General features: G+C 30.3%; 2 protein-coding genes, 1 long non-coding RNA gene and 1 other non-coding gene across 4 annotated transcripts in view; 1 reads left to right on the top strand and 3 right to left on the bottom strand.

The window, feature by feature from the left end:
• LOC126741507 (sensory neuron membrane protein 2-like) overlaps nucleotides 1-2,732 on the bottom strand; it is a 33,134-nt gene extending 30,402 nt beyond the window's left edge. The window contains exons 1-3 of the mRNA XM_050447973.1: nucleotides 2,395-2,732; nucleotides 1,313-1,467; nucleotides 1,072-1,216 (exon numbers count right to left, since the gene is read on the bottom strand). Coding sequence (XP_050303930.1) covers nucleotides 1,072-1,216; nucleotides 1,313-1,467; nucleotides 2,395-2,670 — 576 coding nt within the window. The 5' untranslated portion in view covers nucleotides 2,671-2,732. The remainder of the gene's footprint in view (nucleotides 1-1,071; nucleotides 1,217-1,312; nucleotides 1,468-2,394) is intronic.
• Nucleotides 2,733-6,329: 3,597 nt separating this feature from the next.
• Nucleotides 6,330-20,351, top strand: LOC126740241 (uncharacterized). Its single transcript, XM_050446180.1, has 2 exons — nucleotides 6,330-6,567; nucleotides 18,078-20,351. The coding sequence occupies exons 1-2, from the start codon at nucleotides 6,338-6,340 to the stop codon at nucleotides 20,227-20,229; spliced, it is 2,382 nt and encodes a 793-aa protein (XP_050302137.1). The 5' UTR covers nucleotides 6,330-6,337; the 3' UTR covers nucleotides 20,230-20,351.
• Nucleotides 11,789-11,860, bottom strand: Trnap-ugg (transfer RNA proline (anticodon UGG)). The gene has a single exon. It is a non-coding gene; the product is annotated as a tRNA-Pro (tRNA).
• Nucleotides 12,887-13,910, bottom strand: LOC126740250 (uncharacterized). The gene is made up of 2 exons (XR_007661851.1): nucleotides 13,296-13,910; nucleotides 12,887-13,236 (listed from the first exon to the last, which is right to left on the bottom strand). It is a non-coding gene; the product is annotated as an uncharacterized LOC126740250 (long non-coding RNA).
• Nucleotides 20,352-20,905: the final 554 nt, after the last annotated feature.

The following is a 20,905-nucleotide window of genomic DNA, read 5'->3' as shown; positions in this document are numbered from 1 at the left end:
TAGATGGCGCGTCAAACTTAGGAACACGTCATTAACACATAGGTTACGTTTCTATTTGGGGCTACTCTGTGGATCCGCTCGAGAAAATCTTTACGTCATCTTTACGTAATTTACATACGCTGCAATTATTCGAATAAGTTGATGAATATGAATTAAATAAATATACCAAAAGAACGAAAATACCGGTTTTGGCAAATAGACCAAAAGTCGATCAAAAAAAATTGATAAAATGCACCAATATTTGATTTTTTTTCTCATCATAAAAAATAGCCATGGCCTACTATCCAATTATTCATTTAATTTAGAAAATTGTCATTTATCTATACCATTATATATATTTTTGAAACGTAAAAAAAAATTACAGATTTTATAGTCTATAAATATACAGGGTGTTCCATTAAGAAAAAACAAAAGTTTATTTTATAACTCCACAATATAAAATATAAGTAAATATTAAAAAAAAAAAATTTATATTTTATTCTACTAAGAAAAATCTATAAAAATGTTATTTTATCTTTTTCAATAAGTTAAAGGATAACGGAGATATGCAGGGGGTCCTAAAATGCAACATTTTTAAAAATGCTCTGTAGGTCAAAAACTAAAAGAACTACGAAAATTTTGATAACGTCATCTTTACCTTCACACATTGTCCCGATAACCGTATCCCCTTAACGTTAAAGATAACGGAGATAGCACGCAAAAGTACCCAAAATGGCACACCCTGTACATTAAAATATGCCATTGGATTGTAACTAAAACTAATCTATAAAATGTTTGTTAATTAGTGAATAATTGGTTTAGATATATCAATGAAATGCATTAAAAATCTTGATTTGCATTTAAACATTTTAAATTGAACAGTTTTTATTATTAAAACATTATTTTTATCAAGAATAATACTATTGAAGTTCGAGAAATTTAAGAAACTATACATCTTTCTTCAAACCTTAATTTCAGTAAGCTTAGGAAGCTTGAAAAAATGAGAGCTTTGATAAAAATTATGTTATTTTTTTTTTAAAAAAAGTGTAAAAAAAAGCGAATCGTTCTCATTTGACAATTTGGAAAACTTACCCAGAAGGGGACATTTACAATAGAATGAATTGTCTGCTCATAATTATGCCGAGATTTGTCTGTAACCTGTGCGTCACATTTTTCATCAAACGTCACGTCATCTTTGTCTATAGAATATGTAATATTACTTTTACGAGATATAAGCCTAAAAGTGATAAATATAAAAATTAATATTTAGTTACCATTGTCAGTTAAATACATTTTGAACAACCGACTTTTATTTATTGCATGTGATATTTACCTAAAAGATATGGTTGGACCTTCCTTCATCCTTGGTTTTTTCCCTTTGAGAACATCATCTACATTTGCAATACTAAATGGATGAACTTCAAAAGAAACATACATTCGCTTGCTAAAGAATACCTTCCAATAATCTGGTGCTTTCCCTATTAATCCCTAAAAAAGAAGTTTTAGTTCCAAAACATATGAGTTCAAAAATATGTATACTGATAGAACATCTTATTACCAAAAGAAACTCTTTTTCAATTAAGTTACCCCCAAGATTTAAAATAACGGATCAAAAACTTGAAACATCAAACGTTTTATTCCAAACGGCTTATAAAATGAGGTTTGCTAGTGCAGAAATATGACGGCATTTTCACATAATCTATTAAGGACTTTAGAACAGCCAGTAACCTTCCATAATTTTTAGTCTTCTCAGACCAAAACGTCTTGCTTGATGGTTGATTAAGAATTCAAGGTGAGACCATCAATGCTTGATAGAGTTAGCAAATCTGGATAATTTAAATATGTTTAGACGATTAGATATGGTGATCTTACTTTTGAGGTACATGCACCAACAAAAAAATGTCCAAGAAAGTTCCCTTCTGGATAGCAAATTACTCTAAACATCCAATTAAAAACTGAATCATAAACTTTCAAAAAAAATTAAATTTTCCCAAGCAGCTCATTCATTGATCCGAACTAAGTTTAAATAAATTGGTCTAATTTGGCGTACTGTTATAAATAAGCTCATGGTATAATGCAAAAGCTTATGAGATTCTACAGACAATCGGAAGGAAAAAAATCATTGAAAATCAAGTTTAAATTAACCTTTATATCATAAGTTAGTTTAAGGTTTCTGTTAACCTGTGAAGACGAAAACATCAGAAGCGCAGCTGTATAATTTAAGTAATCTATTTATATTTTGTAATGTAAAACTTCTGCCTGATCTAAAACAGTAATTCTTCAAAGTCAAAACTAGGTCTCAAATCTAGACTAAACTGAGATATTGTTAGAATGAAAAATTAATACAGTAACCAATATACATAACAATATATTTTAATGCTAGTTAAGTATTCCTATAAAATGTAATGAATTTACCTTTGTTGAAAGCCATGTAAAGTTGTATATGAAAAATCCGGCGGCAGCACCCCATAAGAAAAAAGCTATCGTAATTAACATTATAACAACCAGAATTATAATTATCAGCTTACGAAATTTTGTAAAAAAATTGAGTGACACAATAGATTCGTCAAACGAATATGAATCACTAGTTTCAGAACTTTCACTACTAGTTTCAGAACTTTCACTACTAGTTTCAGATGATGTGACATCTAATGTAACAGTTCTTGTCGATAATTTTGGGACACGAGACATTTTAATTATTTGTGAAAAACAAATACTAATTTAACTATGAATTTGATTACATTTGATTGACATTTTTTACAGTGACAAATTCATTAAAATGTTCAAAAATTAAAATAAATAAGGCTAAGCTTTTCTATTTACTTACTATGGAGCTAGTTAAGAAATGTAGTCAAATATAAATAATTACCCGCTGAGCACAGGTAGTGCATTTCTTTGATTTTGCCATTTTCCTGAAATTATTATTAAATTGACTAAGTAAAATGAAAAATTCTGTTTATTATAAACTACCAACGAATCCCAATGGAAAATGGATGCCAAAGAAATCTTGATGAAACTTGCTGGAAGATAAAAGCACAGAACACAAATATGTCATTAAATATGCGTTTTTGGGAGCTTAACCTCCTCAAGATAACAACTTAGGCATATTTGCAAAAGGATTTAATGTTACATCCTTACAAGATGCTGGTTCAGGAACATGAAGTTGTGCTCAAGAGCAATTAAAAAATGATCATGATTCTTCAAATAAAATATTCTTTTGAGGTGAAATTATTTACTAATGTATAGACTTAACGCAAGCAAACTTTTCTTTTTTGAAGTAAAGATAATCCAAATAAGACTCGAGAAGATGACGCATTGGTATAGCTGTCTTGGGCATCATCAAATCTTATTATTTTGAAAGTTATATTACAACCACCATTAAAAGATATCGAACGATTAAATCGAACGAATTGTGGAAAATTATACAAAATTTTTAAATAAAATCATCTCTTAAGGTGAAGCTCATTTAATTGGGTCCACACAAGCAAAGCGAGCATTTTTGGAGAAAGGATGTGATTTAAATAAGATTTATGGAAAGCATTTCACTTTGGTCTACATAAGCAAAATTAGCATATTTAAAGTAAAGATAAGATTGACATAAAGTTTATAAAAAGCCTATGTACAAAAACAATAACACCAATCTAAGCAATATTGGGCTCTGTTTGTTATATACTACCAAAATTGTATAATTTAAATCCACTGGTATGGTATTGAATCTTCCAACTATGCATGCAATGTATTGAAATGTAAATAAGTTGAAATGTAAGTAAGTCGAATTTACACGATCAAGAACTCGACGGAAAAATCTAGACGATATTACTGCTGTAAAACTAAGTGCAACAGACCACGTAAATGTATTGCAAAATCATCGTTTATAGAAGCGTTTTTATCAAATGATAAAAGTAGATTTTTAAAAAATGATTCTGAATTTTAATGAAAATTATATTTTAAGAAGTATTTGATTAGATTTAGAAAATTTTTTGGAGACCCTAAATGCATTAGTAAGTACTTAAGCCCATTCAATCTTTGGATTAAGAGTACTTAATCCAAATCTTTGATCCTTAAGGATTAAGGATTATCTACAGAATCAAAATTATTTTGAATTAAAGATAAATTAAATAATTCTCTTGAGAACCTTTTGCATTGACTTAAAGTCATCACCGTTGGAAAAAACTAATTTGGATTGAAAGTCAATTTTCCTGAAACATTGATTCTTGATGCAAAGAGAACTAAACAACGTTTGACAAGATGCTTGGTTAAAAAAGGAATTGTAATTTACCACTCATGAGAACAAGCCATTTATATTACGGGGCTTAGAGAAAAATAAAAATAACATAAAACACCGTATTGGTAAAACTAATATGGATTATTTCCACAAAGTGTATATATATATTATATATATATATTTCATATTCATATTCTTCTGCTAATTTTTCTTTAGCTAAATTTATTATTCGATCAGCACTGTTTGGGTCAGCAGTTACAATTAACCCTCCATTGGCAGCATGCTTAACGTTCGCAATTTGTAGCTTCTCATCCACCGGTTTAATATGATTCAGAATATCTGTCTTCGTGCGACTATTATCCTGGTCTGCATTCTTAGGTTTTATAATAAGTTTTGTCATCTGGTTCGCCACAACATCCGCATAACTAGTTTTAGGTAAGGGTGTCTCGGTAGGACTTAAAACAGAAAATTTTTCTTCAATGATCTGCAATATTGAGTCTTTCACAGAAGAAATGTTGTCCTTTATAGACTCTTTAATGGTGCTCCTAACGTCCTCTAAAGGTAGGTACGAAGATGTTATGAAAGATAGTTACGACATGAAGGACATCACCAGATTAATCCAGGAATGGTAGGTATAATTGTTGCCGCCTCACTGAGTATACGCATGCATTCAATATGAAATCTTTTCTGACAAGATCCTGCGTAGTTGATGTACGGCTTGCTGCGAGACGATCCGCCTGAGGTGCCGCACATACCACACAGAGACATAGTGTGTTTTTTTGCTGATAACGATTCATATACGGATGTAAACCGACTGGATTTCCAATGTTATACAATGAGTAAGGTGAAAACAAATCACTCACCCTTATGTAGTAGGCCTCCAGGATGCCACAGAGCAACTTTCAGAAATTTTGGTACAGAATCACTTTGAAAAATTTAACTTTAATGCAGAGCGCTCGATCACACGCCGTTGTTCACGTCGTTGTTAATTGGAATCAACATGGTAATTGGAATCAAGAAAGATGGGCCACAGTTCTTTTTACGGATGAGCCTCCATTTTCATTTTATCCTGATTCTGGTAGAATTCGTGTCTGGTAAAAGGAAGGAAATGAAACTCGTTTTCGTCATGCCCGGGAAGTAGTAAGGCAACGTGGTGGATCACTAATGTTTTGGGGTGGCATTAGACTTGACGGAAAAACGAAACTCATTTTTGTGGAAAATACAATGACTGGAATAAGGTATAGGGATAATATACTACTGCCTGTAATTGTTCCATATTTACGCGAAATGGGCCCAAATTCGTTGTTGCAACAAGATAATGCCCCACCACATCGAGCACGGCTTGTACGAATTGCTATTGAGGAAAATCAAATCAATCTTCTACCCTGGCCCTCTACCTCACCGGACCTTAATCCAGTTGAGCATGTTTGGGATTGGTTAGAAAGGCAACTTCTTCAACGATTTGACTTTTTTCAAAGCGCTCTGGAGCTTCGTCTTGCTGTGACACCTGTTTGGGAGGAGTTGCCCCAAGAATTAATTAATAATTAAATTTTAAGTATGCCTAGGCGATGCCAAAGTGTTATTAATAATAGAGGTGGACCATCTGGCTACAAGTTTAATTTGTATTTGGTAAATTTTTATTTTTATAATTTTTTTTTAATAAACGGTAATAAATGGGATTTTGTTCTTTATTTTTATTTGGTCCCTAAATTATGAGTAAATTATAATTTACAAATAAAAGTTAATAATTATTATGTTATTTTATTCGAATAATGTAAAAATTGCAATAATTAACTTTTTTCCAATCTTCTCAAAAATATTAACATATTTGTATGTCTTCCCTAGACCATTTTGATGTGTGTATATGTATATATTATTAGAAATGTAAATGAAATGTAAAAGCAAACAAAATCCATATACCTTGACAATAATATTTAAATATTTAGTCAAAACATGCAAATTTTATTACCAAAAAATAGAACTTATGAATATTACTAAAAAAAGAATTGTGAGAACATCAAAATGTAATAACTCCCCTCTTAACCTCATAACAAGACCAGCAAAAGCAAACAGGTATTTTCAAACCAGCAAGACATAAAATATAACCGTTTATCGACCAGTATGAAAGATGCGATGTTTCTCACAAGACCTGCGGTGATTTTCTCTTTGTTGACCTCGTATCTCGCGTGCGGAAAAATATACCAGAGGTGCGAGTTGGCACGCGAACTAAGGAACTTTGACGTTCCGGAAAATGAAATTAGCACTTGGGTGTGTATTGCAAAATATGAGTCCCTTTTTGATACCGCTGCGATGAACCATGGAAGTGGCGATCACGGATTATTTCAAATATCTGAGTTGTATTGGTTAGTAGAATTAGTGGTTTTAAAGTAATTAGGAATTGATTGCGGAATTAGAATTAGAAGATTGTTGAATTAAAATTAGTTTATCAGTTTATTTCATTTCAAGTGAAAAAAGAAGAAGAGACTTAAATCGCTTTAATAATGTCAATGACCGTTAGTTAGTGATTCTTAAATAAGAAGGTTTATTATATGAGAACATTATGATTTAATCATCAAATTTCAACTTCATAAATTCTAAATATCCGTTATGTAACAAAATAATATGATTTTTGAAAAGCCTTTGGAAAAATAGATTTTACTAGCTAGAGAAATAAAACTTACGTATGTCGAAAACGCTTTTTGGCCATAGATGTAGCACATGACACACGAAAACTGCATAAAACTAGTCAATGTACATATACATATATTTATATAATAAGATATTAAGTTTATACCTATTTTTTTGCTCTCCTGAGTCGTGAACATAGTAGAGCGTGATGTAGCTTGGTTCAGATTTAAACCAAACTTTTGAAACATTCTTTTCTAATGAACTTCCCAATGAGAAGCCTTAATGCTTTTGAGGATTTACTCTTAAAATAAAACATAATTTTCCTTTAGTTTGCTATTTATAGACACTTAGTCAAAATTTCAATTTTTAGTATTAATAATTCGTCACCCGAGAATTGGTTTGTTCCATCTCCAAAAAACAAAATTATTCAGGAGAGCCAATAGAAAGTTATTCATGAATTAATTTGACATATTTAGTTATTATGGTTCTAAAATATGCTTTAATAATAAGAATATATTTAACTAAATTAGTTTTCATATACAGTATCTGTATTAATTAATATTAACCTTAGAAAATAAGCAAAAGTTAGTTGGAGATAGAACAACATTCTTAACAACCCTCTGGATATAGAATAAAAACATTACCGAGAAAAGGTGTTTGATACCAGCTCTGCGTCAACTTTTTCTTTTAATTTTATATTTTATAGGTTATAAATACATAAATAATTATAAACTTTTTATAATATGTTTCATAATTCATTAAATAGTTAAACGCAATACAATAATGTAAAAAAACGCTATTTTATCGTGAAATATATACATAATAACTACTTATCATGTAAACTTATCGGAAATAAACTGCATTGATTAATTAAATTAAAAATATAATGCTAAAGATTTTAAATTGGCAAATTCTAAAGATTTTACTTAAAATTTTCTAATACTAAACTCAATAAACTATATATTAACCTTAACAAGCTTTTATTTTTTATTCAGACCTTTTTTTAATTTGAAGTTTTTTAAAATCGTATGTTCATAGTATTCTCTATCTTCTACAGCCATTGTATTTAGCATGGAATAGAGGGAAGACTTTTTCTCTTCAGAAAGGGAATTTGTCATTTTTAATGGAGGTGCATTGAAATCAAACTTATTTTGTGTTTTTTTACCATTAGGGCGTAGTTTTATATTTCACGTGTCTTAATCAGATTCAAAGCTATTCCTATATTTAATGCAATAAATATTTTCTTTTTCGTAAATAATATTATTGATTTTTGTATATGGGATTGTATTATACTTTATATTTGAAAAACTTTTAGGAGCATAATTTTTATAGTGTGAAGGAGTCATTTGCAATATTTTAAACTTCATTTTTCGTTGAGGTAATTTCGTTAATAATCTTATTAAAGAGAGTGGACTATGAATATCCAAATAACGCAAATGTTTTTCACTAACACTATGTGCGCAATCAACCTCCTGAAGAGTACTGTGACCTGGCTGGGAGAACTTCTGTTCTATTTCAATTACGTTATTAGAATTGTACAAAAAATGTTGTAAAGCATAGGACATTATGGAATTTTTATTCTGAGGGACGCAACTATCCGACCATAAAATTATTTTTTTGTATACCTTTGTTATCGATTGTCAGTTGAGTCAGAATTCGAATTAAAGCGTTGGTCAAATCTACACCTCCACGGCCAGTCATACCCTCATTCCACACACTACAATATACTGTATTGTTTAGGTTACAATATGCTGTCAAATTATAACAATTAAGTTTTCTTTTATAAAAGTGTGATGAAACATTTGATTTTGGAAGAGAAAAAACATTTTCTAGATCAAAAGTAACAACTGCGGTATATTTATCTTTGATTTGTCTATCTTTTTCTTTTTCATTTCTAGCCAAATTTTTATTATTTACATGAGTTTCATATTCTTGGATTTCTTCGTCCGAAGGGTTGACCTTTAACTTAAATTCAGCGCACTTATCGCAAATATCTTTGTTTGGTTTATGAAACGCAATGTTAAACTCGCAATTAAAAATATGGGAATAAATATTAAATTTAACGGGATTGTTAACGGTCAGACAATAAAGATTGTACATTTTAGACAAATTTAAACGTATATGACCTCTTCTTTTTGAGCATCCGGTATAACTTTTTTTTGATTTTTACCCTTTAATGGTGATCTTGATAATCCGGTTTCCGCATTATTAACTTTAGAAAAATAATAATAGATCCTTTGTGAGCTAATATTCAAGGTACCTAAAAAAAAATCTTTACACACACGAGTTATGTTTCCCTCACTTGAAGAAAATATTCAAAGTAATAAGTTTTTCTATTACTTTGACCGCGCTTTCGAGCTTTTAGATTTCTAGTAACATATTTGCTATAAAAATGACTTTTTTTAGTATCTGACAGTTTCCAAAAAGATTCAGGAATAAGTTTTCTATCATCAATGGTAAGATTCGAAGAACCATTAAATTTACAATTTAGTCGCTTACAACTATATTTTACAATTTTTTGCAGATCAATTTTTCCCTTAATATCCACATATTCCTCACCTGCTTCTCGCTTCTTTTTTCATACATTCATCGCCCAACTGTCAGGGTTGCGAGACTTCTTTCTTGTAATTTTTGGCCTAGTTTGGGTTGGGTTAAGAGGACAAACGTTTTCAATGTTCATATTATTTTCTTGAGGTTCGAGTTGCGTTTCTTAAACTAGATTATTCAGTTGTTAGTCTCCATCATGATGTGGTGAAGTTGCATATAGATAATCGTTCCGTCTTCAAATTCAATATCAAATTCATCAATATTAAAATTTTCGGCAGCATTATTTGTGCCTCGATTTGTATCGACCACATTGTCATCTTCATTGAAAATTTTCCGTTTTACCTTGTCTGAACGAGGATTGTCAGATTCGAAGTATTTATTTGTAATCAAGCTAAAATTAATTTTTGTTTAATCTAACTAATAAAATAAGACAATCCAACAACCTGTCAAAACAAATATGGTAACCTGAACAAGTGGTTTGGATTGCCTAATAGATAACTTTAATCTAATTAATTAATTAAATACATTTTTAAATACATAATATAAAATACAAACAATTTAATAAAATATATTTAAAAAATAATCAATTTTATAAATAAAAAAAATCATAATGTTTCAATTTTTGAGCAGTGTTTTATAAAATTATTAGAAATAATGTGAGGTTATATTCATTTAACTATGCGAGCCCAATAAGTTTATTTTACTTTGAAAAAAGAATAGTTCTAGATGAACTGTAATTACCTGAGAGTGTTTGGGGAAAGATCTGGGGCCGTATTTTCGAAACCATGCAAGAATCTTCGAATGCGAACAAAGTCGAGCGGCAAAATTCGCACACGAATTAAAAAGTGCATTTTTGAACAGCACTCGAAATTTCATTCGCATGCGAACATGAAATGTAGTGGCAACGTAGCAAAGTCGAGTGCTATCAACACCACCGAAATAAAGATCTTTATTTCGGTGGTGTTGGTGCTATTGGAGGCCGTGTCAACCGGGATGAAGACAATAAAGATTTAACCTAACCTAAAATTTAAGTTTAAAAACATCGGGGAATTTTGAGGTTTTTTCATGGCGTTTCTTGGGTTTTTGCGAATTGACTTTTTTTTAAATGAATTCAAAAAATAAAAAATATTGCGGTTTTGTGTCGAGCGAGCGAAAGAAAGAACTAATTTCATTTATGGAAGAGCACCCGGAATTCGGGCAAATTCACCCAAAATTTTTCGGCTAAAACTGCACAAGCCTTGTGGATAAAACTAGCGGACAGATTACACACTTACACAGTCTCTGGAGCACATAAAGAGCACATCATCGTAATAGGCTTAATCATTCTATCGTAATAGGCTTGTTTAATCTATATTATTAAATTGAGAATCTGAATACATTTCAAATGGGTCAAGAAATTAAGAGTACATCCTATTCCTTCTATCTGCCAGAGTTTTAGTCTCTTCCAGTGCATCGACGACTTTTCTTTGCACAATATTGTTTAATCTTGCTATTTGAATATTCTTATTTTTTTTTCAATAAACAACAAGAAAACACTACAAAAAAACTTAACCAACTCACAAATTAAGAAAAAAAACAAAGCTAGTTTAAAATCAAAACAAGACAAGCGGCAGAATCGCACACGAACTTTGAAATTCGAATGGTATATACCCATTCGAGACACCGCATGCGAAAATGTTCGCATACGAAGCGGTCGAAAATACGAATATCGATTTTTCGTGCGAAATCCTCTAATTTCGTATGCGAATCAAAGTCGAATGGTTTCAAAAATACGGCCCCTGGACATGGTGAACTAAAACGGCTGCTAAAATCACTCATAATAAATTGTTTTTGTGTATAATGCGATATAGAGTAGTTTATTTCCTTATTGGGTAGCATATAGCTTGAAATATTTTGGATATAGAACAAACCAATTATGGGCATAAAAAAAATACCAAAAACATAATTTTCAAAGAAAATGGAGGTAGAACAAGCCAATTCTCGGGTGACGAATTATCACAAATCTAATGGATTAAAATCCGAACTTCTTTCAGGTTGATGCCGAGCTTAACAAGAATTATTGCTTATGTCCTTTTCATTATAAAGAATTTACTATTAGAAATAAATATCGAGACTATTGATATTCAGAATAATAAACCATTCGGGCTTTGTTCTACAATAAAAATATTGTGTTAAATATTCATTTATGTTAAGGCTTTATTATTTTTTATCTTTTATTTTTTAAGCAAAAATTGTGGATTTATTTAAAAAGAAATGATACAAATTCCGTTAGACCTCAAAAAATATCAAAAATTTTAACAAATAACAAAAAAAACTGTCCCAAAATATCCCTGCTTTCTTCAGCATCTATGTCATCGATATTAATACATTAAATATTAATATAAACGTAAATTTTAAAACAAAAAAATCGGGCTCAACCGGGATTTGAACCCGGGACCTCTCGCACCCAAAGCGAAAATCATACCCCTAGACCATTGAGCCAACAACTAAACGAATACAGACGCGAGAAACAAGTTTTACTTTACAATAATCATAAAAAACATTAGCTACGTTTACAACGGGGGTACCAAATAGTTAATACTTGGATCAAATGACGTCACGAGGAGTATTTTTCCGGTGTAAACGGCAGCGCACTAAAATTTGATACGCGAATTTTATGCTTCCGAAACAGAGTAGATTAAATTTAGTTTTTTTCGGTGTAAACACCTAGGACCTATTTTAAAGTACCAAATTGACAAGTTTGACATTTTATTGGTTACGAGTTGATTGACATTTGGTTTGACATTTTATTGATTATGTTAGCTTACGAGGTTTTTATTTTTATACACAAAAATAAAGAAGAAAATACAGAGGACAAGCTTATAGTCTAAGATCCCACCATAATACGATCTTCACCCATAACGTTACGGGATGAAACGTATGTTTTTATAAAATATAGTATATTTTAAAATGTATTCCGCAAAGGTTTCCTGAGAAATCTTGTGCAAAATATTAATTATTAATGATTAAAAATTAATTTTTTTTTAAACATTGCACTGTATTAATCAAGTATTAATTTATTTTCGATTTTTGCATAAGCGTAGGAAATATTTGATATATTAATAATATTGTAATGCATTAAATGCTACAAGGTGTATTTACTAAAATAATATAATAATATATATAAATTAATTTAAATTTATATGCAGGTTGTTTCAGTTCTTGGTATATAATTCTTATTAGAACTTTTAAAACAATCGCAAAAAGCCTATACACAGGGTGAGTCATTAATATTGCACGAATATTTAAGGGCGTATTCCTTGGGTCAAAACAATGAAAAAAGTTTTTTCCGAAAATCGATAAGAAATAATAACATTTTTGACAACATATTTGAAAGAAAAAGTCAATATTTCCTCCAACTTGATTGTTTCCTGGCAACCGAAAATAACAGTAAGGAAATATTCATTTCTGTACTGTAAGGAAATGTTATTTCCATACAGTAAACTTTAGAACATAAATGCGAACAGGCTTTTTCCTAAACAATTTTATTTTTAAAACTTTCAGCACAAACAAGGTTAACATTATATTTTAAAATTATTACTTATTATTTGTTATATTTACTGTTATTTGACAATTAGTACAAGTATTGAAAACTGGAAGAACTTGGGAACTAATAGCATTGTTTTGTTGAATATTTTCCAAACTAATAATTTTATTTGTATGACAATAACTATTACTATAAATGATCTTGATGTATTGGTTTTTGAATCCGGTATGGTAACTAAAAGTTTAGATAGTAGGTCTTGTATATCTTGTACAGTCATTTTAACCAGCTCGTCCATTCTGCAAGCTCCGGAAATTCCAAATATTACAGCTACCTACAACAATAAATAAGCATGTAAAGAATCCAAATATAATTTGAAGTTTTGTAAGTTACCTTAATCATTAAATATTCCTTATCTGGAGCTTCCTGAATAAATTTGTTTATTTCTTCTTTAATTAAAATCTTGGATTCTTTTGGCTTATAGGCATGTGCTTGTTGTTTCAGGAATGCCCGAAGTTTTGAATATTCAGATATATCCACATCATGTCTAATTGCAAGGGTTGCCTTCAGCATTGAACAATTGGCCCATAAAGTTGAAGAATTCATCTTGGAACCAAGCTCCAAGAAGTATGCCATTACAACATTTTTTGAGAAAGAAGTTACATTTTTATTCGTACGGTAGTCCATGAAGCGGTTGTATGCATAGTTATACTTATTTCTAGATTTTATTGGTAACAATTCCAATGATGCAGCATTCACTGCCTCCGTGAGTTCTGGGAGAGTTTCAGAAATGGAACAGTCATCATCACTCATCATTTTACACGTTACTTTGGCTTTTTAAAACGTTAAAAAATCAACACTTTGGAAAGACGCCACAAATAAACTTTTCACTCGTCAAGTTTGACAATTTAAAATTATGTACTTCGTTTCCGTAGTTATAAAACAATGTTTCATGGCTTCTTTTATTTAAGGGAAAAATAATAATGTTGATTTAAAATTTTTAACATGATTAGTAATAATTTACCGTAATTTTAATGATTCCCGATTTTCGAAAAAATAGTATGTAGACCTCGTAGGAAAAGCCACATTCCCGGACTCCGTATTGCCAGTCTCGGCTTGCGCCTCGACTGGCAATTTTTACGATCGCCCCGGAATGTTAAGCTTTTCCTACTAGGTATACAATATACTATTATCACGCTATGTCCGAAAAGCTTTTCTAAGGTGCCAAATAAAATATTTTTTTTATAGTTTTGGTGTCACTAATAAAGAGCGACACGTATTACATTTTAACTATTTAAATACAACAATAAAAACAACCATTTCATTTGTTTAATTTAGTTGTCATAAAATCAAAGATCTTCACAAACACAAATATATAGAGAAGTGGTGGTTGCATACAAACTGATCGAAATTCTTCTGGCAAATCTGCTATAGGGTTCTCTCGCTTGGCAACGGAGGACCAATCAAAATGGTCGACAGGCGTGCCCAAATTAAGGCGGGAAAATTCAAATTTAATTTAATAAGAAATCTCATAGTTTTATTTAATACCGAATATCTAAAGCAAACACCTAGTCAAAAATGTTACTTTTTGATTAGGTGTTAGCATCAGATATTGAACAGGATAAAATAAAATTCTTTAGCTTTATTTTCCACATCCAAATGAGTTAATGTACTGCAATAATCAATTAATAATCGTATACAACATATCACCAATTTCAAAATAAAACAATGTTTTTCTTTAATACATCTATTATTTAATATTCCTGAAAAAAATTATCTATAATATATACAATAATTCATTATAACAGATGTTATATAAGTTAGAATTAATAAAGAGTAAAATTTTAAAGGTATTTTATCACCACTGAAATATGCCAATCCAAGCAGATTAGAAAATATTATGAAGATTTTTGTGTTATTTGCTTAATATACATGTAAAGACATTACTATTAGGTTAATAAAATTCCTATTTTACTAACACAATCAGATTCATTAGAGGATAATATTATATTAATAACAAATGTTTATTATTTGCAAAAATACAATACATAAAATATTTATAAGTGAAATACAAAACTATGTATGCAAATAACAAGCCGACAATTCTAGTCTTCAACAATGTGACACGAAAACAAAAGGAAAATTTTATAAAGTATATAGTTTTGCTAGCAGGCAATTAAGGTAATGTTTTCAGATAATACTTAAGACTAACAAAAATACTAACATCTATATAAACCTACACAAGGTAAAAGAATACATATTCTATATTACTAAAAATGATTTAAAAACAAAACACTTAAATATTCTGTATAATAATCTTCTTTATAAAAGAAAAAATCTGAATTTCACTGTTAAATGAATTATCTTTGTTTAATATACAGGGTGTCTCGGTTCATGTAAGAAATCTCTTGGATTCAGGTAGAATATCGAAAAATAATACCGAAAGTTCCTATAAAAATAATTCCTACAGGCCTTCTTTACGAAGATACAGCCTCCTAAAGGACGCTGCTGGAAATTGGTTTTTCATAAATTACTTTTAAACTACCCGGTAGAATTTAATAAAAATTTTAGGTGATGAACACTATTAGGGACCTCTTAAAATGACATCCCTTAAATACATTTACCTTGTTTACTTTACCAGGGGCGGACTAGGTTGTACACTTTAATGCATATATTTTTAACACCCCGTAAGTCTAAAAAAAAAAATTTGGATACCTTGAACCCTAGGCTAAAAAAAAGGTACTCTTGTTCATTATCGATAAAATGAACCTTTTTGGAGAAAAAAAAAATAAACGGGCCAATTTTGTTTTTATTTTTTTTTTAAATGAGATAAGTACTCTAGTTTTATAGGTTTATTTTATTTTATTTACTGGATCAATAAGAAAAACTTTAATTTAGTATGTATTTTAATTTTGACCAACAATCGACTTTTTTTCTGCATTCTTTGTGACGTACGAGCACTGCCTACATATGTTTTTCTTTGACAACAAAAAATAAATGAAAGTATAGTTTTTTTTAAAGTTTACTTTATATTTTTGTTTATTATTTTATTATTTTTTGCATTTTATAGCATTTTCGAACATAGGATTATAGGAAATTCTTCCAATATTTTGACCCAAGAAATACGTCCTTAAACTTTCGTCCAATATGACATAAACTGTAGAGATCGATAAATAATAAGTTAGTAGTTTAAAGCGTATGTGATATAAAATTTTACTATCGTATGAAAATTGTTCATTGGGAGCGGTTACCCATATTCCATTGGATCATTTTTCACGGCTATGGCAAAGATTTAACAAATTCTTGCTCTCAATAGAAAGAAACTTTACACACTTACCAGAGTTTATAAAGTTTCACTTTTTTTATTTAAAAAAAGTCTTTTTACGCACTACTGCGTCCAAGAAATATTGTATTTTTACTAAGTTTCCCTATATAGATCTATATTAATTGTTGCTACGTCAGTGTATACAAACTTGTTTAAATATATTTTTAATTAGTAACCTAACATACGGTACATGTTTAAAAACAGTTGCTTTACTTATAATAGTAATTATCGGTTAGTAGTATTCTGATATATGCAAACCAGTATATTTTTAAAATTAGACGTTGCATTTATTTATTTAGAAAATTATCACGCCAACAATATATCTACAATTATAATTATGTGTAAATTTTGCAGAGATTTTTCTCTGTTTTTAAGAACGTTAAGTAAAAAATTCATAGTCACAAACAGTCGTCATAACTTAAGTTTTATCTTTTTGAATTTAATCAGATGCCTTTGCAACTTGTCTTTATCTTCAAGACTTTACCTGCATTCGAACTCCACTTTATCTTTAATAAGAGCTATGAAACCAATATAAGGAAACAACAAAACGTTCGAAACTCATTTTTGAAGATAAACTTTTAAATTGCTATATCAATGTACATACCTATTAAATATACCTATTAAAGAATCTCTGACTACTATATTGACCGGAATTCATGCATACATTTTTATGTCAATCTGTAGGTCTATCTTTATTATTCTTAATTTCCAGTAAAGGATAGATTTTACGCCAAGTTTGAAAAAAATTCGTCTTTTTCTCAAATACCTATATGGTTTATAATGAAACCAGCAGTATATTGCCTATTAAGATAAAGATTTTTAATCTATTGAACCTCTATTTATACGGTATCTCAACTATGATTTTACTTGGCAACATTTCTACATTGGTAACAATAAATTCCGAGCTTCAACAATAAGAAATACCGAGAAAGGAAATAACCTTACCATTAAAAAGCCAAATCGGAAAAAAAGGAAAAGTTTACTGATTATTCTTCAACTTCTGTTAATCCCATACCATTTATCAAAGAAACTTTGGGAGAAGAAGATTTACGGATGCTAGTAAATTCACATGATGATGACCTAGAAATCTGGAATCATCAGAGCGTAGATAATCATTTTTAAAAATAAACCAAATGGAAGTAAAAATCTAAATTACCGAAATGATGAATATTTTAGTTTAAACCTCAGCAGGTAAAGCCTTGACTTAAGTTTCGGCATCACTATACACATCTTTAATGTAGTTCCTGCAGTAGGTGTCCAGCGTAAAATTGGTACATTACTTTTATCCTGTACATTATGAGTTAAGTACTCGATGTCTTTTAAAATAGTTCTATACGCATAACTCAAAATCTTCAAAATAAACATTGTTTAAATTTAATGATATTTAATTGAAACAACTGTCTGCTTTGCTGGAATAAATTAAAAATTAATTGGTCCTCTTGCAGATAAAAACCTGATCATCCGTGACAAGTGTTTATAAACTGCTTCTAATTAAAAAGATTTTATTAATGGGGATTTTTTGTTAGTAAATGTTATAAAAATTTAAAATGGAAAAGAATAAAATAAAATGACAGAACTGGTATTTGAAACATTATTATAAGATGAATCTATCGTTTTTTTAAATTTGGTTCTTAAATTACCATATATGGGTTTTAAAGATTTTAAAGGTTACTAACTTATTTCTTATTAGGAAACTTTTATTATTTTGAACTTAACTCTTAATAGCACTTTTTTCAACTCCAACTTTTTTGCTCTTGTGCTTTTAGAAGATGTATATAATAATGTTTAAAACACCATTACATTTATTAGATGTTCTTCTTAAAAACTTTCTTACACATTTTCTTTTTAAGGTGTTCTCCGCCAGGACAAGGATATGGTTGCAACTCACCTTGTTCAAAATTTCGAGATGACGACATTTCAGATGACCTCCAATGTATCAGAAGAATTTACAATGAACACAAACGAATTTCCGGCGATGGATTTAATGCATGGGTAGTATATCCCTTGTATTGTAAAGGAGATACTTCCACTTATATAAGTGACTGTTTTGATGATAATACTGAATCACTTGAAAATGAATCACTTCCTAGTAATAATGTGACTGAAAATGAAATTTCTACTAGTGAGGAAAGTGGAGAATATGGAGATGGATATCAGTTTCCTTCTTTGCCAGATTTTTCAAATAAATATGATAAGACAAATGATGATGGTTCTGAAATTCCTGGATTGCCTAAGATAGAAATGAATCCAGCAAAAAGTGTTGGAAGAATGTTGCCGTTCGATAAAGTATCAATTCATAATTTTGTATCCGTTAATAAGCCACTGCCCTATTCAAAAGTGTCAATATCGTACTTTATTCCAGCCAAGTCGGTAAACAATAACAAAATTTCTTTGGAGAAATTTCCATTTTCAAAAAAATCTATTCATCATTTTGAATCCGTCTTAGAACTGCCAACAACTACCAAGGAAGAATTGCTCAAGACTACTAATACTTTTACGAAAAGTATTAATAATTTGCGAACGATTAGCTCAACATCAGCACCATCTACTATGAAATCCTTAGCAACATTTAATCGGTTGGAATATTTAACTGTGGAAAAAACCAATACAGAGCCATGCTTAAACCTAAAAAATAAGTCAGCGACTGTAGCATCTTATCAAGCCCAAGAAAAAATTATTTTAAAGAAAATTGTACCTAAAGATTTAGAGCTTGAATTATCGAGCTCGACCTTAGCACCATCCACTTTTAAGTCCCTACCAACAATTAAGCATTTTCAGCCTTTTAAGTTGGAAAAAGCTACCACCGAAACACCATTAAATCATAAAAAAAATACTGAAATAATGGCAATATTGCCTACTTATGAAAATCAAAAAAAAATTAGTTCATCCACCCTAAAGTCGTTGCCAATATTTAATCCTTTAAAATTTGTAGATTCAGATGTCACTACTAAAAATTACAAGACAACCTTAGCATCTACAGTAAAACTCTTGCCAACCTTTAGGCCTTTACAATTTTTAAACTCTAATACTAAAACTAGAAATTTCGAGACAACCTTTGTCACTACGATTAAACCTTTGCCAACATTTAAATCATTGCCAACCTTTAAGACTTTAAACTTTCCTGTGTCAAACACCACAACTAGAACTTACGAGGCAACCTCATTGCCTACAGTAAAACCTTTGCCAACATTTAAGTCATTGCCAACATTTAAGACTTTAAAATTTCCTGCATCAAACACCACAACTAGAAATTACACGGCAACCTTCGCAACTACAGTAAAACCGTTGCCAACATTTAAGCCGTTTACGTTTGAAAGTATACCAAAAAAATCTCCTTTTATTTTTCAAAGATCAGGGTTTGCAAATTTGACAACTACTCAGTCCTCTCAAGCAAACGATAATAAAACATTGACACATTTATTTGGACATTCCGCATTAAATGCAGAAACTGCAGTAACCCCCAAACCTGCTATTAATCAGTTTACAACTTTAAAACCATCTGCTAGGCAAGTAACGTTCGCTCCAGATTCCTGGTTTAGCTGGATATTTAGTAGCCAAACGCTTCCACCAATTTTACCTCCTCCTCCAAGACCACCTGCAGGGAACCCTGATAGGCCAAGGCCAGGTGGCTTACGTCCGCCAGGCTCAACTCCTCTGGAAAGACCACCGGGACCTCCTAGGCCAATGAGGCCTTCAGATCAAGTTTCCGTGCAGAGACCTCTAGGGCCAAATAGGCGTCCAGAATTGGGAGGATTTGGTAATCAACCATCAAGAATCCAGCCTGGTTTACAACAGGTAACGGTGAGACCCTTTGGGGTTCATAGACCAGTAAGACCATTTGCAAATAGAGCTAAAAATGTCGATTCGTTAACAGAAATACACAGCGACGAAAGTGTGGATATTAAAAAATCTAAAAATTTGGAAGGAGCTGAGATTATGCTCGATAATCATTCGGTGTTTGTTAGAACAAGTTATGGATTTCGATTATTTCATACAAAATAATATTAATTTTAAGACTGATTTTTATTTTTGCTCAATAGTAATAATATTATTTTGTCGGTGTAAACTGTGTTAAAAGTGCCTTATAAGTAATGCAATATATAGAATTTATTTTTACAAGTAAATGTTTTTTTTATTTTTTTTATTTTTACTCTTCAACCGACGTCGAACGAAAGTTGGCGTTATGTCAAGTAATATTAGCTTTGCAGAACACAACATATAAAATGTGTAAAAAATTATTTACAAAACCGTTTAAGTTATAAACATGTATGTTATAAAGTGAATTTTTTAAATCTATACTTTGTAATAAGCAAAAATTAAATTTCAATTAGTTAAAAATGTGGAGAATAAGGGGGTAGATATCAAAGTAACCCTAAATAAGTGTTTTTTTTTATTAACAATTAAGCATTTTTAGCCTTTCAATTTGGAAAAAGCTACCATCAAAACACCATTAAATCATAAAAAATACTGAAATGTCACTACTTAAAATTACGAGACAACCTTAGTATCTATAGTAAAACTCTTGCCAATCTTTAGGCCTTACAATTTTTAAACTCTAATACTAAAACTAGAAATTTCGAGACAACCTTTGTCACTACGATTGAACCTTTTCCAACCTTTAAGACTTTAAAATTTCCTGCGTCAAATAACTAGAACTTACGAGGCAACTTCAGTGCCT

The sequence above is a fragment of the Anthonomus grandis genome, chromosome 1 (assembly GCF_022605725.1).
Source record: "Anthonomus grandis grandis chromosome 1, icAntGran1.3, whole genome shotgun sequence".
In the NCBI taxonomy this organism is placed as follows: domain Eukaryota; kingdom Metazoa; phylum Arthropoda; class Insecta; order Coleoptera; family Curculionidae; genus Anthonomus; species Anthonomus grandis.
This window is presented reverse-complemented; position numbering and strand designations above follow the sequence as displayed.

Excerpts from the sequence above, each read along its gene's own strand:
- LOC126740241 (XM_050446180.1), top strand. The coding sequence starts at position 6,338 with ATGTTTCTCACAAGACCTGCGGTGATTTTCTCTTTGTTGACCTCGTAT. Across the intron at positions 6,568-18,077 it reads CAAATATCTGAGTTGTATTG|GTGTTCTCCGCCAGGACAAG; the intron begins GTTAGTAGAATT and ends TTTCTTTTTAAG.